At 42.5% G+C, this 16238-nt stretch overlaps 6 protein-coding genes across 6 annotated transcripts; 2 read left to right on the plus strand and 4 right to left on the minus strand.

Annotated features, from left to right (window-relative positions):
- Positions 1-305: 305 nt before the first annotated feature.
- On the minus strand, positions 306-4190 carry FOA43_003369 (uncharacterized protein; the record flags this gene model as incomplete). The annotated part of the gene is made up of 1 exon (XM_038923620.1): positions 306-4190. The coding sequence occupies one exon, from the start codon at positions 4188-4190 to the stop codon at positions 306-308; it is 3885 nt and encodes a 1294-aa protein (XP_038779548.1).
- Positions 4191-4830: 640 nt separating this feature from the next.
- Positions 4831-5571, plus strand: FOA43_003370 (uncharacterized protein; the record flags this gene model as incomplete). The annotated part of the gene is made up of 1 exon (XM_038923621.1): positions 4831-5571. The coding sequence occupies one exon, from the start codon at positions 4831-4833 to the stop codon at positions 5569-5571; it is 741 nt and encodes a 246-aa protein (XP_038779549.1).
- Positions 5572-5645: 74 nt separating this feature from the next.
- Positions 5646-7145, minus strand: FOA43_003371 (uncharacterized protein; the record flags this gene model as incomplete). The annotated part of the gene is made up of 3 exons (XM_038923622.1): positions 5646-6594; positions 7086-7092; positions 7139-7145. 3 exons carry the CDS (start codon positions 7143-7145, stop codon positions 5646-5648), a joined length of 963 nt encoding a protein of 320 aa, XP_038779550.1.
- Positions 7146-7185: 40 nt separating this feature from the next.
- FOA43_003372 (uncharacterized protein) lies at positions 7186-10797 on the minus strand (the record flags this gene model as incomplete). The annotated part of the gene is made up of 1 exon (XM_038923623.1): positions 7186-10797. The coding sequence occupies one exon, from the start codon at positions 10795-10797 to the stop codon at positions 7186-7188; it is 3612 nt and encodes a 1203-aa protein (XP_038779551.1).
- A 1622-nt stretch (positions 10798-12419) lies between these two features.
- Positions 12420-15248, plus strand: FOA43_003373 (uncharacterized protein; the record flags this gene model as incomplete). The annotated part of the gene is made up of 1 exon (XM_038923624.1): positions 12420-15248. The coding sequence occupies one exon, from the start codon at positions 12420-12422 to the stop codon at positions 15246-15248; it is 2829 nt and encodes a 942-aa protein (XP_038779552.1).
- A 49-nt stretch (positions 15249-15297) lies between these two features.
- FOA43_003374 (uncharacterized protein) lies at positions 15298-16224 on the minus strand (the record flags this gene model as incomplete). Its single annotated transcript, XM_038923625.1, has 1 exon — positions 15298-16224. The coding sequence occupies one exon, from the start codon at positions 16222-16224 to the stop codon at positions 15298-15300; it is 927 nt and encodes a 308-aa protein (XP_038779553.1).
- Between the last annotated feature and the right edge of the window lie 14 nt (positions 16225-16238).

The raw sequence follows: 16238 nt of genomic DNA on the forward strand, positions 1-16238 counted from the left end.
AACGTCTCTTTCAAAGTGCCCCTCTGCAAGTCATAAAGCGACATTGAATGGCTTGGGATGATCTCACTACTCGGGTACGATAAGGTAATGCAATCAGCAATCGACTTTGTGTTTTCTTTATCATAAAAAAAATGCTTCAAGATGGCAACGAACCCTTGCTCGCCGCCGCGACTGTTCGGTAGGTGCGGCTGATAGCCTGGGGAAGAGGGAGGGGGGGGTTATTTTGAGTTTCTTCGCGAGATCTTGAAATTTATGTTGGAATTAATTATCTATCTATCTGTATAGAAAATAGGAGCCATGTCGCACTAAAAGAAATGTGTGTAGCATCTGGAATCCTCGTTCACATCCATCTGTGCTTTAAATTCATTCAATTCGTTCTTGATATCCAGAGCCAACTCCGGAGTCAAGTTGTTGCACGCGGCATCCTCAGGATGTCTATCATACTCATCCTCTGCGTATGTCGTGTAGAGTAAGATTTTCGAAGAGAACTGAACTCCTCTATGTCTAACCTTTTTACTCTTCTTCTTGCTTTTCCCCTTACTATTTCTTCCCTCATTATAACCTTTGACTGAAGATGTGTTTCCAATCAAATTGCCCATGGAAGTCCCGCGCTTGACTCTCGACTTGACCAAGGTTTTAGGCTTGTCATATTGCAATGACTGATGATGATTAAACGAGTGGATCGAAAGCACTGGTGATTCAGACGTCTGCTGGGTCCGATTTTCAGCACCCGACTTCGACAAGCTGAACTTCGACATCACCGAGAGCCTGTGCGGTGGATGAATATCCTCAAGAGAACCATTTTTCCCATTAATCTGAACACCATCTGCAAAGAAATCAAACTCAGGTTCCGAGTACTGTTCACTATCATAACTTGAACCAGTTGAATCTCTTTTGCTCATGGCATACGATATATGTGAGCTTGTTAAGGACCCAATAATGGCCGACCGAGTAGCCGGCTTAAGAGACGAATTGAATGCAGGTCCATTCAATCCTTTGAAGGACATGGATGCAGGTCGACCCTGTTCCGTCTCAGAATACATTGAATGGAATCGCGGAGTAGACGCAAGAATCTGGTCGTTTTGGTGCTCGGGTTCAATGTTTTCTTCTCTTTGTTGTCTCAACAGCTGACGGTAGTTCTCTGCCTTTCTACGAGAATCGTCCTCAGACTCAATCCTTCTAGATTCTGGAGTATTTTCATTCTCATTTTCAGCACTGAATGGACTGTTTTCATTTGAGTACTTTTTTTCAAGTATATCCATTGATTTCTCATCGATCGTCGCATCGGTATCGCCAAATTTGAAGCTGGTATCGATACTTTCTCCATCACTAAAATCAATAATGTTGATCATCTCGTTAATCTCCTGTTCAATATCTTCTGAATCTGCCTGGTTTGCCACCGTAGGTTGTTTCGTTGGCTCATACTCCGGTTGATTCAACGAGAAATGATCAATGTGTTTTTCGAGAGGCCGTTGTTGAACTTTTAGCCCAATGGAACCAATATTGTTTCCCACATTAGGCGGTTTCACAGCAATTATATGATCAATCGTGCTTGGTTCGAAATTTGTTTGGTCATTGGCTTCATTTAGAGTTTTCATGAAAGAGTGTTCACCAGAACTCATTCTAAACGAGAATGTCCTATGACCAGAGGTGGTTGAGCCCAGAGATCTCGACCTCTCAAGACTAACAATAGACTCGATTTCAGCATTGTCCAATACTCTTGGAAATAGCACGTCTCCTGCACGAATCTTACTAGAGGCAGTCGTGAATTCCGAGGAAAGAGATTTTGGTGTAGTCGGAACACTTCCCTTATGCGACTTCACGGTAATTCCTAGGCCCTTGGGGAAGTCTGAAGAAGTGTTTGCAAACGGATCAAACTTCTCCTCCTTAATTGAAGTTTCTGGGACTACCCCCCTGTATCTGGATTCGTTCTCGCTCCGGTATGTATCTTTTTTCTTATTATCCCCTTCGGCCTCTGATCTACGTCTGCCAGATAGTGATTTTCCGTTATTTTTCTTCTTCTGCGAAGTATTGTGAGTGAAGGAGAAACTCTTCCTTTTCCATCCCGAAAACAAGCTCTTCCGTCTGTTCTTCTTTTCTTCGAGTTGAGGTTTTCGTTCCTCGGGTTGTACAAACCCAGCAAAACTCTTGGCTTTGGCCTGGTGTTCACTTCTTCTTCCTCCTGCATGAAGACGATTCAAAGTAGAAGCAGTCGTAGGTTTACTCAAGGGCACCGGTTTCGGTGATAAAGCAACCTTGACTGGTTCCCTAGATCCTGATTTTTTGAATAAACCTCTGAAACGTAGCCGTCTCGATGCCGGTTTCTTCTCTGTATGAACTGTGTCACTGAAACCTCCCTTGGATGAGTTCTCTACTGGCTGTATTGATCTCACAGTCTCTAATTTCTTTGGATTTTTGGGGGGCTCCATTAACTTCAGTGGACTCACCAATTTCTCGAGCCCATCGGGGTCTTCTGGTTCCCCAGTCCCAAGTGGATCCACATCATCCTCCTTGGGGGTATTAGGAAGTGATTTCGATTGGTCGAACATTTTCCCAAGGGAATGTGAAATCTTGTTGAAATGTTCACTGTTCACCGTGTTTGAACCTTGGAATACTGGTGACTTGAACATATTAGGTGTAGCCTGTAATAAAGATGGTGAAGGAGGATAATACAAATCGTGTAACGTTATCCCGGAATCTTCATTGACAGGGCTGTCGGCCACAACAGGACTATCAATAGCAGGCTGACGCGCAGATCCTTCCCCATCTATATGGTTGTCATCGTCATATGCATCCGAAACCAGTCGTATGGAAAGTCTTTTCTCATGTTTCCTAAGGAACTTGATACTTGGCTCTTCAACAAACGTGTCTCCAGATTCATCAGCATCCTCTTTCTCGGTAGTCTGCATGGATTCTGACTTGTTTGGAAGAGGATTCCCGTTGTAAGCGGAAAAGTGTAGTTTATAAAACTTCTCATAGCTCTTGAGAGCTTCCTCGTTATCTGTGCTGTGTTCAAAATCAAAGGATACATCCTTCTGATCTTTATAACCAATTTCGTAGATAGAGGACCCAATTTTACGATCGGAAAAAACATTTCGGCTTTTCCCTTTATCGGGATTGAGTATTTGCAAGCTTTGAATAGGTTCGTTGAATACCAGAGCGGGTGAAAATAAACTTGGGGTCATGAGGTCACCCTCTTTCACTGTTTCGGCAATCTTTGCGGGCTTAGAGAAGGATGACTTCCGAACGTGCTCTGGGGCCGAAACATACTGTTCAAATAGGTCTCCATAATGCGAGGGACTGAGCTTTAAATGAATTTCTCTAGATGTCAAAGGCGATTCAGTGGAAGATCTCACGGGTGTGGCAGGGAAGTCTGGAATAATCTTTGGAGTACCCTTCACAGTACTGTTGAGACTAATCAAGTCTGGCTGCTCAGCAGCCACAGAGCTTGCGGGTTGGGTGGATTTAACAGGGGTCTGAAAGGATGAAGCAGACAAAGTATCAAACGAATGTGCAGTATGAAAGGTGGCAACAGAACTATTGACTTCATCGTCTATTAGTTGTTGTTTAGACTGTGTCTGGCTGTCTAATATACTAGTGGCATCCTCGTAGGTCTCCTCTGTTATAGGTTCGAACCTTTCAACGTTGTTTTCCTGATTATCATTTATCGGTCCATTCCCCATCTTCTGATTAAGAATATCACTCAATGCCTGAATGCTGGGACTATTCACTATGTTCATCTGAGCAGTTGGAATCTCCGAACGTTGGTCCTCAGAGACTAATGCTTGGTCGTCCTTATTTTTCAAAGAATGAATTGAGTTCAACGATGGTGATATTACAATGGATCTTCTCACGTATTGAGCATGCTTCCGACTGCTTAGTATAGAACTATTTAAGCTTGGCCCGGAGTAAAATGCAAGTGAGGAAATATCAGGAGTCCTCGTCGTACGAGGAGGAGGCTCGTTCATTTTGCCATTAGAGATAGCTTCCTCCTCGATAGAAGAGCTGGTACTTGTTTGGAAGGATGAGGAACGGTTAACACTTCGGAAATCCAGTTCGTCTTGCACAGAACTCATCGAAGCAGAATCTTGAGTGTACTGTGGAGAAGATGTAGTGGCGGTTGCAGATAAAGAAGTGCCAAATCTTTGCTTTTGTTCTGTCTCACTGTAAACACCACTTAAGTGTATCATGGGGATGGTGCAGAAGAGAAGATGAGTCTATCAGTGATGGCACTTGAGGTAGTCTAAGCTATTGAAAGAAAGGCAATGATATTAAGACAGTTTTGAAAAAGTATTTGTTTCTTATTAGTCTTTTCTGTTTCCCTTTCTTTCGTGTATCCCCAGCCGTCCCAAATAACACTGAAATAAAGTGAAGAACAGGAAAAAAATATCTGAAAGAAAAACAATAGAAGGAGAGAGAGACGCGTTACAGGGGTACTAGGAAGCACAATTTAATCCGAAAGAAGTAATTTTCCTATTCCAGCCCTGACGCGAAGTTAGGGGAAAGGAGTTGAAGTGGTGAATTGTTTCAGTCGACTATTGCAGTAAGGAATTACTGAAACTTCTGTAAAAGCGTGTCGATAAGATCTGCACGTACAGATACGTCAATGTCTCAAAATAGAAAACTGTAAATATACCTATATTGGTACGAAGTTTCTTATCATATTTGCAGGACCTTTTAGGCTCCTAGATTTCCCTTTTAATCGGCGCGAAAGGGATTCTCTATTTTCAGATTTCTTTTTCTTTTTAGTGGGGGGTCCTTATCTACCTTTACATTAAGCGCCTTTTCCCTCACTGTTCCAATCTGAAGTGTCAAAATTCTTAAAACATCATGACCAGTTCTGCAGGTAGTTCGGACCCAGATATCCCCTATGAAAGGATCTCATTGGAACAGGTTCATGAAGAGATTGGGTTGCCTTTACCTGCAGATGCTTTCAGTGAAGATTACGAAAAAGATGAAACTCTGCAAGATAAGCCTACGCAAGGGCAAAGCTTAAATCAAGACGACTCTAAATTGCAAGTTCCACTTTGCCTCGCCATAGACAATGCCAACTGTATGCACCGTTCTCATATAAGGCACATGGAGAACTTGAAAACTCATTTGCAGAGCCTTTTACAAATGTGGGGAGATAATACTGGGGTGATTAGATTAGAGAATATGGTAGAAGTATGGATGGCCAGAATGGATAAAATTGCAGATGCTAATGTTTTTGATATCGAATCTCTACTAAAGAAGTTTCAGCGGCAAGAGGAAAATGCAAAGATCGAAACCAATGAGGTGAGAGGACAGATAGAAATTTATGAAAAGAGAATTCGGTGTCTAAGTGCAGAGTTGGAGCACAAAAATGAGCAGATTCAATCCTTACGAAAAGAGAGAACGCTGTTAAAACGATGGATTCGTACTACTTACAAGCTGGTTCTCAATTTTGGAGATGCATATTGTAATGACGGTAAAATGACTCTTCGAATGAAACATATCGTGGAGAGTCTAAAAGATCCGAAGAACGCAGATGTCATTAACATTCACCGGCATCTCCTAACGGTTTTAAAGTCGAACAATGAGATTAATTGAGAAAGAAGTGAATGAACTATATAGAAATGCAAATAAAATAAAAACATTTGGTTGAACAAGAGTAGAGAATAGAGTTACATGATGATGCAATCACCGTCGTCAGAATTCTTACCCCGGAATCCACGTTTACGACTCTTCTTTGCAGAGTTGCCAGATTTGCGAGTGGATTTCTTGGACGTGGCAAGATTTCCATGTTTCGTTTCCTCACCAGGAGATGATGCCTGCTGAAAAGAAAGCAGGGAAGGATCTCTTGGTAACGGTCTACTGCGTAAGGATGATGCATCGACAAGGCTGCCGCCATCTTTATCATGAATAATGGATGAAGATGAATCATCCGCTCCATATTCAATGAAGGGATCAATACCACCTTGAATAATGGAATTTGCAAGGAAACAGTAGAGTTTGATCCATGCCTCCTCCAACTCAAGAGGAAATGCGGACATATCTTTACCAAACCAGTCTCTAAAAGTCCTCATAAGTGCCTCGCCCATGGTCTTGAAGTAGGGACTATCGATACCCAAGATGCGAGAATGTAGCTTTCCAAGATTTAGAAGCGTATCACGCATCTTAGAAAGATTCTCCAAAGTGCTAATAGCATAGTTAAGTACGCCAGCAAAGGCAGAAGCCTGATGTCTAATAGAGGGAATCATCTCCTCGATTGTGCCATCCATGGCGATCAAGTTGTTATAGAACTGGACACAAAATAAAAAAGAAGAGAAGTCCGCCGTATTGAAAGTGCTGCTTCCATGGGATATAACAGACGACGTATCGTCACCAGCCCTAGCATCGTTGGATGTGACAACTTGCCACGACCACCTAAGCATCTCGATTTCCTTAGGACTCAACTTGAGGTCAATTCTGTAGGTTTGCGGCTTAACCACCTCAGAATTTGGAAGCCATTTCGAATCAAACGTTGTATTGCTTGTAGAAGTAGAAATGACAGAAGACGCACTGAGACTTCTGGCAATCAACGAAAGTGTCTCCTGGGACCCTTTTCCTATTTCACTCCCACACTTCTCACCTCTGTTGTTAGTTTTGAATGATTCACTCCCATTCACACTGCTGGAATAACTATAAGTACTGGCCTGATCTGACGAAAACGTCGACGATACAGAAGCTAGTCTGTGGAAAAACGGGTTCACCCCCTGTCCGTATGATCCGTTACCGCCCATCCGTTTATACGATGGCATTATGAAACGAAGACTACAAGCAAACTGTTTTTACTTACAAATAGATAACGAGAAAATTGCACCATCTGAAAACCCCACCAGCGTTCGGAATCACTTTATTTCCTCGTACGACTAAAGAAAGTGATAGAGTGCCCGTGATTTTATTTTTCCCGACCCTGCCGTGGTGCAGAATAGTCTGTCGCTGCGATCTTAAATGATGTGATCAATCAGATCAACTATATATGAGAAACGAAAGCTCCTGCAAAGAGACCATATGCATATGCTTTTTTCATTTCTTTTATCCGTTGTTTCTGTGCTTCTATAGTTCTTTTTAGTTGTCCATACGTAAAATCTATTTATCTTAATACCTAAGTATTTAGTAGCCGTACGCTACACACTTGGCATTTCTGTCAACCTGCTTTCCATCTTTGCTTCTATATTCTTTTCAAATATTTGCCCAGGACCCTCCACAGAAACATATCCTCTGGTAATGCTGAAACACTGGGTTCTCTATCAAGCTTGGATGGCCTGGAACAAACAACATCTCGTCGTGTACAGAAGATATAGCACCACACCGGATGCAGAACCTCAGAGTAATTTTTTTTGACTCTGCGCTGGCGCTTGAATGAATAACTGATCTATTATTATCGACTCCTGCGACTGTAGCTGTACCCTGAGGTGACCCACCTACCGTAGTTCCGTTTCCAGGTACTCCAGTAGCCATTGTGCCTCCCCCTGCTCCTGTAATTCCATCGATCATTGTTTTATCATACTGAACAAACTCTGATGATTTCACTAACTGCTTTCGCAGAGTGTCTAGCACCAATCCATCATAGCAGTTCATATAAATTAATCTTCTGGCGCCTCGTTTAGAAAAATCGTAGTCTGTACGTTCAAGAAGAACGTCTTCCACCTTCGATTTGCTCTTCTTTGATAGTGGAGGTGTCATTCCAGCAAATTCGCTTTTCACTTGCACAGAATCACTTGCAAGCTCACTTAATTTGTCAATTCCACTCAAGTGCCTCTCATCAAAGTACTCTTCAAGCTCTTCCTCATCATTATAACCATCCAATCGAAGCCATTGCGTATCATAAAAATACACACTAGGTATATCCACCAGTGGCGAGCAAATTATGGTCTTATTAAAAACTTCGCATAGCCTTCTCAATGGTTCAATGAAGTTTTTGGCCACATAACCCTGACACACAATTTGCTGTTCTACCGCTAACGATGTAGAAGGATCAAGCCTCAAATTCCGAAGTGGTGCATCCGCATCTGCAAGGAATTTCTCAAAGGCTTGAAGAGGGATTGGACAGTTCTCTATCATAGCACCAATCCTGTAGTAAGCTTCCACAGTAGGGTGTGAGGTAATTGCATGAGTTATATTAGAATTCTTGTCGGCAGTTGCGTTACCATTCTGCAAATTAGCGGCCTCGTTAATATCGTCCGCAAGAGAACTAGAAGGTGTCAATAGAAGCTGTTTTTCAACAGCTTTGAAGGCGCCCATTGGATTCTCTGGTGTGATCAATGCTGTTAAACCTGAATAGTTTTTCTCCACAAACTTTTGAACAAATGAAAATAATCGTCTTATATTTGCGATGGAGAAAAGAAGAAAAGCTCTCGGAACCTTGCCAAGAATAAGAGGAACCACAAAAAGGGTACTGATAAGCTTTTCAATCTCTTGCTTATTATTTCTCTTGAAGGCATTCTTTAACTCCAATAGTTCCTTACTCAAGAGAACCACGTAATCCAAACACCATCTTATCACTCCAATAATATAGATGATACTGTCCTCTCTAACTCTAGAGTTCACATAGGTATCCGGAATATTCAGTCCTTTTCTCGAGAATCTCTGGATGTTGGAATAAATGGTGTGAATAGCGTACATTACAGATGATGCGACAAATCTCATGTTTACTAAAGAGAGGGCCACCTTGGCGCTTCTATTTCTCTTCCAGTTTTTCCCTGTTCCTAAAGAGAGCTGTAAGGTCAGTATTCTCTGCAAAGGCTGATTCTGTGACATCTTATCGGTTTGTTCTGCTGATATATCTATGTTGAGACTGATAGCTCTTTGAGCTTCTTGAAGGATGGCAACTAGGAGCCTGTAAGAATATCCTTCCGATACAGTCCTAGAAACGTGCTCCAATTCTGTCCTAATATTGGCAATCAAGTCATCGGTGAAGAATCCCAAATAACATGCGCTTGTGTGCCTCAGAGCCACTGCAGCAGCAGTAGCCAAGAGCAAGCCGGTATTTTTAGTCTTGTGAAAACTATCATCAATATTAGCCTCCGCAGACCGAATGTATAAGGTAGACTCATCAAAAGGTAGCGCCACATAGGTACATATATTGGGAGATATGCAGCAGTATACTGGCTGGAAGTCCATTTGAGGAAACTCAAATCCTGCATCGCACAAAGAGTTGATAGCGGAGGGTAAAAATGGGCTCTCCGATTCTGAACTGAATTTCTGTTGGTAGAGATTATCCGCTATCTCAAACGTGTTTCTATCAAGCGTCTTTATCATACCATTACAGAAAGTAATGCAGATGATCATGTCAAGATTCATTGCCTGAACGCAAACAATGGATTCATTGAAGTTAAGTTTCTGCATAAATTTCATGTCGTAGTTCTTTCTGGCTTTCAACTGCTCTGTGTCAACACCCGTCTTCTTAGCAATATCCTTGAAGGTATGATGAATGGTGCTGAGGTAAGGAAGTTCCTTCAACTGATATCGCACCAAAGTAGTTTCCACCGGATCATTGCTATATCGTCTTTCCTTTTCAAAGGTAAGCAAAACCTCCAACTCGGTTGATTGATGGTAGTTTGGTGATATCATATCTATAGACACAAGTCTCTGGTTGTTTGCAGACAAGTCTCCGAGATTATACTTGAAAATCTTTCGGATGACTAGTTTTGGAGATATTCTCTCGTTGTCAGGAACCCGATAACCTGGCATTTTTGCTAAATGCTTTGCAGCTTCGATTAAATATCCCCAATCAATTTCGACATCATAAAACTTTAGCGAATTGGATGCAATGGTGTGAACAGCCACTATGACTCTCCCCTCTCTGGAAAAAGCGATAGCAGAGTCGAGAACTTCATCATCAATGCAGTCTAAATCCAACGAAGCGCACACTCTTTTGTAGTCAATACCATGATCCTCTTGATGCCACAAGCATATTTTTCCGTTGCGTCGAATTCCTATACAAGCCTGTTTTGTAGCTAGTGGATGCATGGCACCGTATGGCTTGTACTGATGAGCATTGTATACATAATAGTAGCCACCAGCATCCTGGGAGGCAGCACCCATTTTGGCAGCACATCCACTGGGAACAATGGAGTCTGCTGTTTGTTTGCTCTTCACGGCAGGGGCGTTGGCTATCACTGGCTTTTCAATGTTCAGCCATTTCATAGTTACCAACTGATTGAGTCTTCTCTGTTTCGTGGTGGAAAGTTCAGGAAGAGGAAGGTTTGTCGAATCCGAGTAGAACAATTCTGCAGTATTGAAAGACGTCCTAGAATACTGTATAGGTGGAAATGAGGGCACGTTGGACGATGAATTCACGTTGGTATTGCCTCCATTACCTCCTGACTGCTGCGAGTTAAATAAAGGAGGGGTAAAATCTTTATTATGAACCAGCTTCTTGATACCAGTTACAAGAATTGACACATTACCGTTTGAGTCAGCTGTAAACAAATCCCAGCCTGTGTTGCTAAATGAGACGATGTCCAAGTCGGGTAGCTGTTCATACTGTCGTTGATGCTGTTGAAACTTCACGTCTGCATTACCATCTTGTCTTCTTCCTTCGAAAAGTAAATTTCCAGAATCCGTGGGACCATCAGAAACGAAATTCTCAACTCTAAACGGGGTAGGTGGTGCAAGTTGCCAGGTCCAACCATCAACACATTCTAAGAATGTGATGAAGAGATTAGCAGAACCATTTTTAGGCTTGGCACTATAGGCCAAATGACCCTGTCTAGACCATGAAATAAGGCGTCTCTGATTACCACCTTGCGATCTTCTAACTAGCGTATCGCTAATTGCTTGTTGCGTCATCCCTTAGAGGCAGAGTAGAAGAACTACAGAGAGGGGCTAACGCAAAAGACACAATGAGAGGAGCGAAAAATCTGGATTTATTTTCCTCGCTAAACTTCGAGAGAATCTTGATAAGCGAACCAGGAATTGATCTTTCTTGCTTGAATGACAGATGTATTCTTCGATGTTTTATCTCCACTTTTCTAACCTCATGTCATTTGCTGGCTTCTGTGGTTGGGCGTGTGCGCTTACCTGGGTATGTGATGATTCGCGTGTGAATTCCATTTATTCTTACTAACTTCCTCCTTCTTCTACAGGGAATTGCATACTATCCAACAATATGGTTGAATTGCAAGGTAAAATCATCAGATTCCATATCTCTAGATTCCGTTTTCCTTAACTTTTTAGGCTATGCTTCCTACACCCTTTCTATCATTCTTCAAATGTATAGCACAAAGGTACGTCAACAGTTCGAATTGGTCTACTCAGCATTGCCTGTATTGTCCTCGTCGGATATGTTCTATGGACTTCATGGAGATTTCATTCTTCTTGTCACATGGTCGCAATGTGTCTTTGGAGCCTCGCTTTGGAATTTTCATGATCATCGTAAAAACAGGGTCAGTCGTTTGACTCAAATTATATCTTCTGCATTGTTGGTTCTTGTAGCCTATGGCTGGTTCTCTAGAGACGCGGACCTTCAATTGCTCAACTTCACCCTGAATCTTGCGTATTTCAAGATTGGCATAAGTTGTATTAAATACATCCCTCAAGTGATCCATAACTGGAAAAGAAAGTCCATGTACGGATCGTCCAAAGCTCAGATAGTGTTGGACTACCTGGGTTCTTTTTTCTGTATATTGGAATTTTTCATCAAGAACGATAAACCCCTGCTAGAAGCAATCTCTTTAAATAGAGGTAAGTTGGGATTGATAACTATATCCATATTTTTTGACACAATTTTCACCTATCAGTTCAAAATATACTCCTCGGAATCTCTTTCTCCCATCAAAGAGAAATTTGAACTTGTCTAATCACATTCATTTGTACTGTATAATATTAGTGTTGTCTTGATATATCGAAATCCCTAATCTTCTATAGGTAAGCTAGGAAAAAAAGTTTCTCGCGTTCTTTACATTTCCTCACATACGATCTATCCTCTAGTTAGCAGAGAAAGAGTCCCGTCATTCACTCACCCATTTATATATATTGCTCTGGTTCCTCATCAGATGTCTGACGAAGAAAGCAAGAAAGCTTCCTCGTCCAATAGGAAGCATGGCTACTCATTTGTGTCCCATTCTCCAGGAGGTAATTATAGCGCCTCGGGGCGTAGGTCCTTAAGCTCTTCTCCTTCATCTCCTTTGTATATCTACGATAACGGCAGGCATCCTAGCGGGTCCCTCTCTCGAATTGCTTTTTCAATATATGGTAATTCAGCCATAACGGGAATCAGCCCAGGTAATACTGGAACTCCTGTGGCTGTGGGGCCAGCGAGTTCGATGGGTTCAACACCATCCGCTCAACCGTCCCTTCCGGCTGCAGTATCACTAGTACCTCCGCCTGGCTCTATTGTTCCTATAGCCGGGGTTTCCACGGGGGCTGGAAATAGCAGTACTGAATTTCCCTTTCCAGCCACCAGTGCGTCGATGATCTCTCCGCCTAATCAAACTTCTATGTATGATAGTGCGAATGGAAGAGTGCGATTTCAGTCGAGTAATGAGATTCTAGCTCTGGCTAAATCTAATGCTACACCCAACCTTTTCGCTATCGGAGGTCCGAAAAGTCTTCAGTTGACCCGTATATCTGAGACTGACATTGTTTTGGAGTACGACTTGGCTATGCAAATAGGGCATGCCAGAAGCGCCAAGTTTGGACTAATTAGTGACCTAAAATTCGGTCATCAAAACTACGGAAGAAATATTGCAGCATCCACTTTATCTGGCTCCATTCATCTATATAACTTGGATAGGGGAAATAGGGTTAGGAGTACATTCACGGATCATAAGCGAGCCGTCAATTCTATAGATTTCTCCACCGTGGCTCCCTATGGGTTGGTGTCCGGTTCCCAAGACGGAAAGATGAAGATCTGGGATCTCCGGATGAGAAATACTAGGGCTGCAATAACTATAAATGGTAACGCTGATGCCGTGCGATGTGTTCAATTCAATCCTCATCAAGAGAATATACTTTGTAGTATATTTGACTCAGGTGTAATACAGAAATGGGATACAAGGAAGCCGGACGTGGTAGAAAGGAGAATCAATGCACATTCAGGACCTGGTCTTACCCTAGATTGGCATCCTAACTTGGATTATATTGTTACAGGGGGACGGGACAAGCAATTACAGGTTTGGAATATGGGTTCAGATGCCGAATATCGCCGAGAGCCTGATCATGTCATATACACTTCCGGTCCAATATATAAGGCATGTTGGTGCAGAGGAAGAGGTAATGGATCCATTATGAACACTGATATTGCGACATGCTTTCTTAATGATGATCCATGCATCCAGATATGGACCCTAAACAGAAGATTCATTCCAAGGAACATCATTGACTGTCACAGTAACCAAATTACTGGGTTGCTTTGGAAAACTCCGCGTCATTTGATTAGTTGCTCGAAAGATAAAGGTTTGATTCAGCACGACGTCGTCAGAGAGCCTAAGGTTATTGACAACCTATGCCCCTATGCAACTTCTTGGAACCCTGTTGGTGCCTGTAATCTTTTGTTTATCAAGCAGAGCAAAGACGATTACGATTTACACAATGAACCTGTAAAAGTTTCGTCTCTGTTCATTTCAGGGCTTGGTGGTTCTACAGCTGGAAATAGCAATGGCAATGGCAGTAGTAGTAAGGCCTCGCCCGCTGGTTTGAGCAGCATTCCTACCTCTGATACATTGCATCATTCTTTGCAGTCTGCCGTCTCATTGGCGTCGTATATCAACAATGCTGCGGAAAAGAAAATTGGAAGAAATCACTTAGCGTTACGAAATAAATCCTTTGTGACCCCGCAGAGCAAGCACATCGTTAATCTTCAAGTTTCACCCTTTGTGATGCCGGTCGATGTCGTGTTAGTTCGTAACGAAAGTCAGGTATTTGAGTTTTTATCGGCTAGCTATCTTATTGAGGTTCCTGATGGATTGGATATAACGCAGGTATGTGAGTACAACGCTGCATTGGCAGCTTCTGCAGGGAGATTTAGAGATTGTCAAACATGGCGGACTCTTCGGTTTGGTATTCTATGGCAATACACGGATGATACGGAGAGCGCAGATGCTTTGTTCAAAAGTTCTCTAGGTGAAGTATCCTCTCCAAAGGAGACAGTTGCCAAAGGCTACACTTCTGATACTCATTCAACAATAAATGCCTCGCAAAGTGACAAATTCGGAACGTCTTTGGGTTCCTATACAGAAGGATCAGTGGCTTCTACAGGGAATGGCAACTCGAAAGAGAAGCAGAATGGTGATCAGGTGAAATCCGAGCAGGCCATAGTGGAAAGTATCCCTTCATCCATCGCCGATTCTAATGAAAATGTTATTGTTGATGATGAGGAGGAGACTGTGACTTTTGATGGTCAGCAGTCGATACATCCTGTGGCCATCCGTCGGTCCAGTAAGCAATTATCCAACTTCTCAAGGAACAGGTATTCATTTAATGGTTCATCTGTGGATATGGATAATGAAAAGTCGTTTTCACCGAGATCCTCTATGTCTCTCTCTAGATCCCCGGTGATATCTCGCCTGCTTAAGTTTTCTGGTCTAAAAACCGAAGATATTGAGGGGGGCAGCGACAACATGGTTGAAGCAATTGTGTCCAGAAAGGCTAGTTCCGATGCTTTACAAAGAGGTGGATCCGGCAATAAGAAAAGCCAGTTAACTGCCATTCTCAGAAAAAGTTCAATATCTACGAATGGCCCTTTGACTGTTCCTTGGAACCCTACGGATCTAATCAGGCAGGCTGCCAACTATAGTGCAAAACAGGGAGATTTGATCACGTGCGCTACGTTTGCGCTGCTTTTCAAGCAGTTATATCCTAAAAGTATGAGTGATAATCAAGCGCAGGAATGGATCTGGACTTATCATGATATGCTACTCCGAAGATGTTTGTTTGGAACAGCGGCTGCTGTCATGAAAAGGGCTTCGGAGTTTTATGATGTATTCAAGACTGTAGGTCAAACACGAACATCGGTGCGACTCTTCTGCAATAGCTGCCATAGTCTTGTGTTAAATGAAAACTCGAAGATTAGAGCAACTAACGCAGATTCAGGAGTGGAATTTGGTTTTTGGTACTGTGAGAAGTGTTCGAAGAGACAAGGTAACTGCACCTATTGTGACGAGCCTATTAAGGGCATATGTGTTGTGTTGCTAGGATGCGGGCATAAGGGGCATTTTGGATGCTTTAGGTCTTGGTTCGTCGAAGAGAAGCAGACGGATTGTCCGATATGTTGGCTACCAGCAGTGGTATTGTCTACATAAAATGTAATATAGTGTAATAATAATAATGGATTACCATAGGTAATCAACTCTACCTGCCTACAGGGGTCACCATGTCATGCATGAAGTCGTAGAAGGCCTCCCAGTAGCCTGAACACGTAATTGTATCGTTATGATGAGCATCGTCGAACTCCTTCCAGACCTTCTGGGTGGCTTTACTAAGCTCTTTTAACTTCTTCATATGTGCAGGAGGCACAATCTCGTCATTCTTAGCGCTTAAAAAAAGAACAGGGATTTGAGGTGGAATCTGCTTCATGTATTCCTCTGAGGGCCATACTTCATGGCACAGAAAGGCTACAGGTTTCAAGAGAGGGAAGATATATGGAATCAACTTCCTTATATTCAAAAAGGTATTATCCAATATAAGTCCTGAAACCAATGTTGGAAACTTGTAAGCCATATATATGGCAACTGCACCTCCAATCGACCGTCCATAACAAACCAAAGAGGATTGAGACAATTGAGGATGGTGAGAAATAAACTCCATGGCTGTATCTGCATCTATCTTTAGCCCATGCTCACTGGGATAGCCTGTAGACTTGCCGTAGCCTCTATAAGAATATATAAACACGTTGTAATTGAGAGACTTGTAAATATATTTGACAACAGGCAAAAAATGACCGATGTTGCCAGCGTTAGGGCTCAACACCAGAACAGTTTTGTTACTGTAGCCAGGGTCATCTTTATCATGAAGAAGAAGAAAAGACTGCAAAGTCTCGCCGTCCCTTGTACGTAAATTCACTGCTCGGTACGGTAAACCGTATTCATCTGGAGTGCTCACCTTCACCCGAGCGTTGTTCAATCCAGACGGGTAGACGATCTTAGACTGATATGCATATAACGCAACTAAGGCCAGAACTGCTGCCGAGGCACCAACAATTGCACTCGTCTTGATAAACTTCAAAAAAGTAGAAAATACGGGGGATGATGAATGTGCAGATGCAATGGCTTCCGGCATCGTTAAGCCTGATC

The sequence above is a fragment of the Brettanomyces nanus genome, chromosome 4 (genome assembly GCF_011074865.1).
Source record: "Brettanomyces nanus chromosome 4, complete sequence".
Classification (NCBI taxonomy): Eukaryota; Fungi; Ascomycota; class Pichiomycetes; order Pichiales; family Pichiaceae; genus Brettanomyces; species Brettanomyces nanus.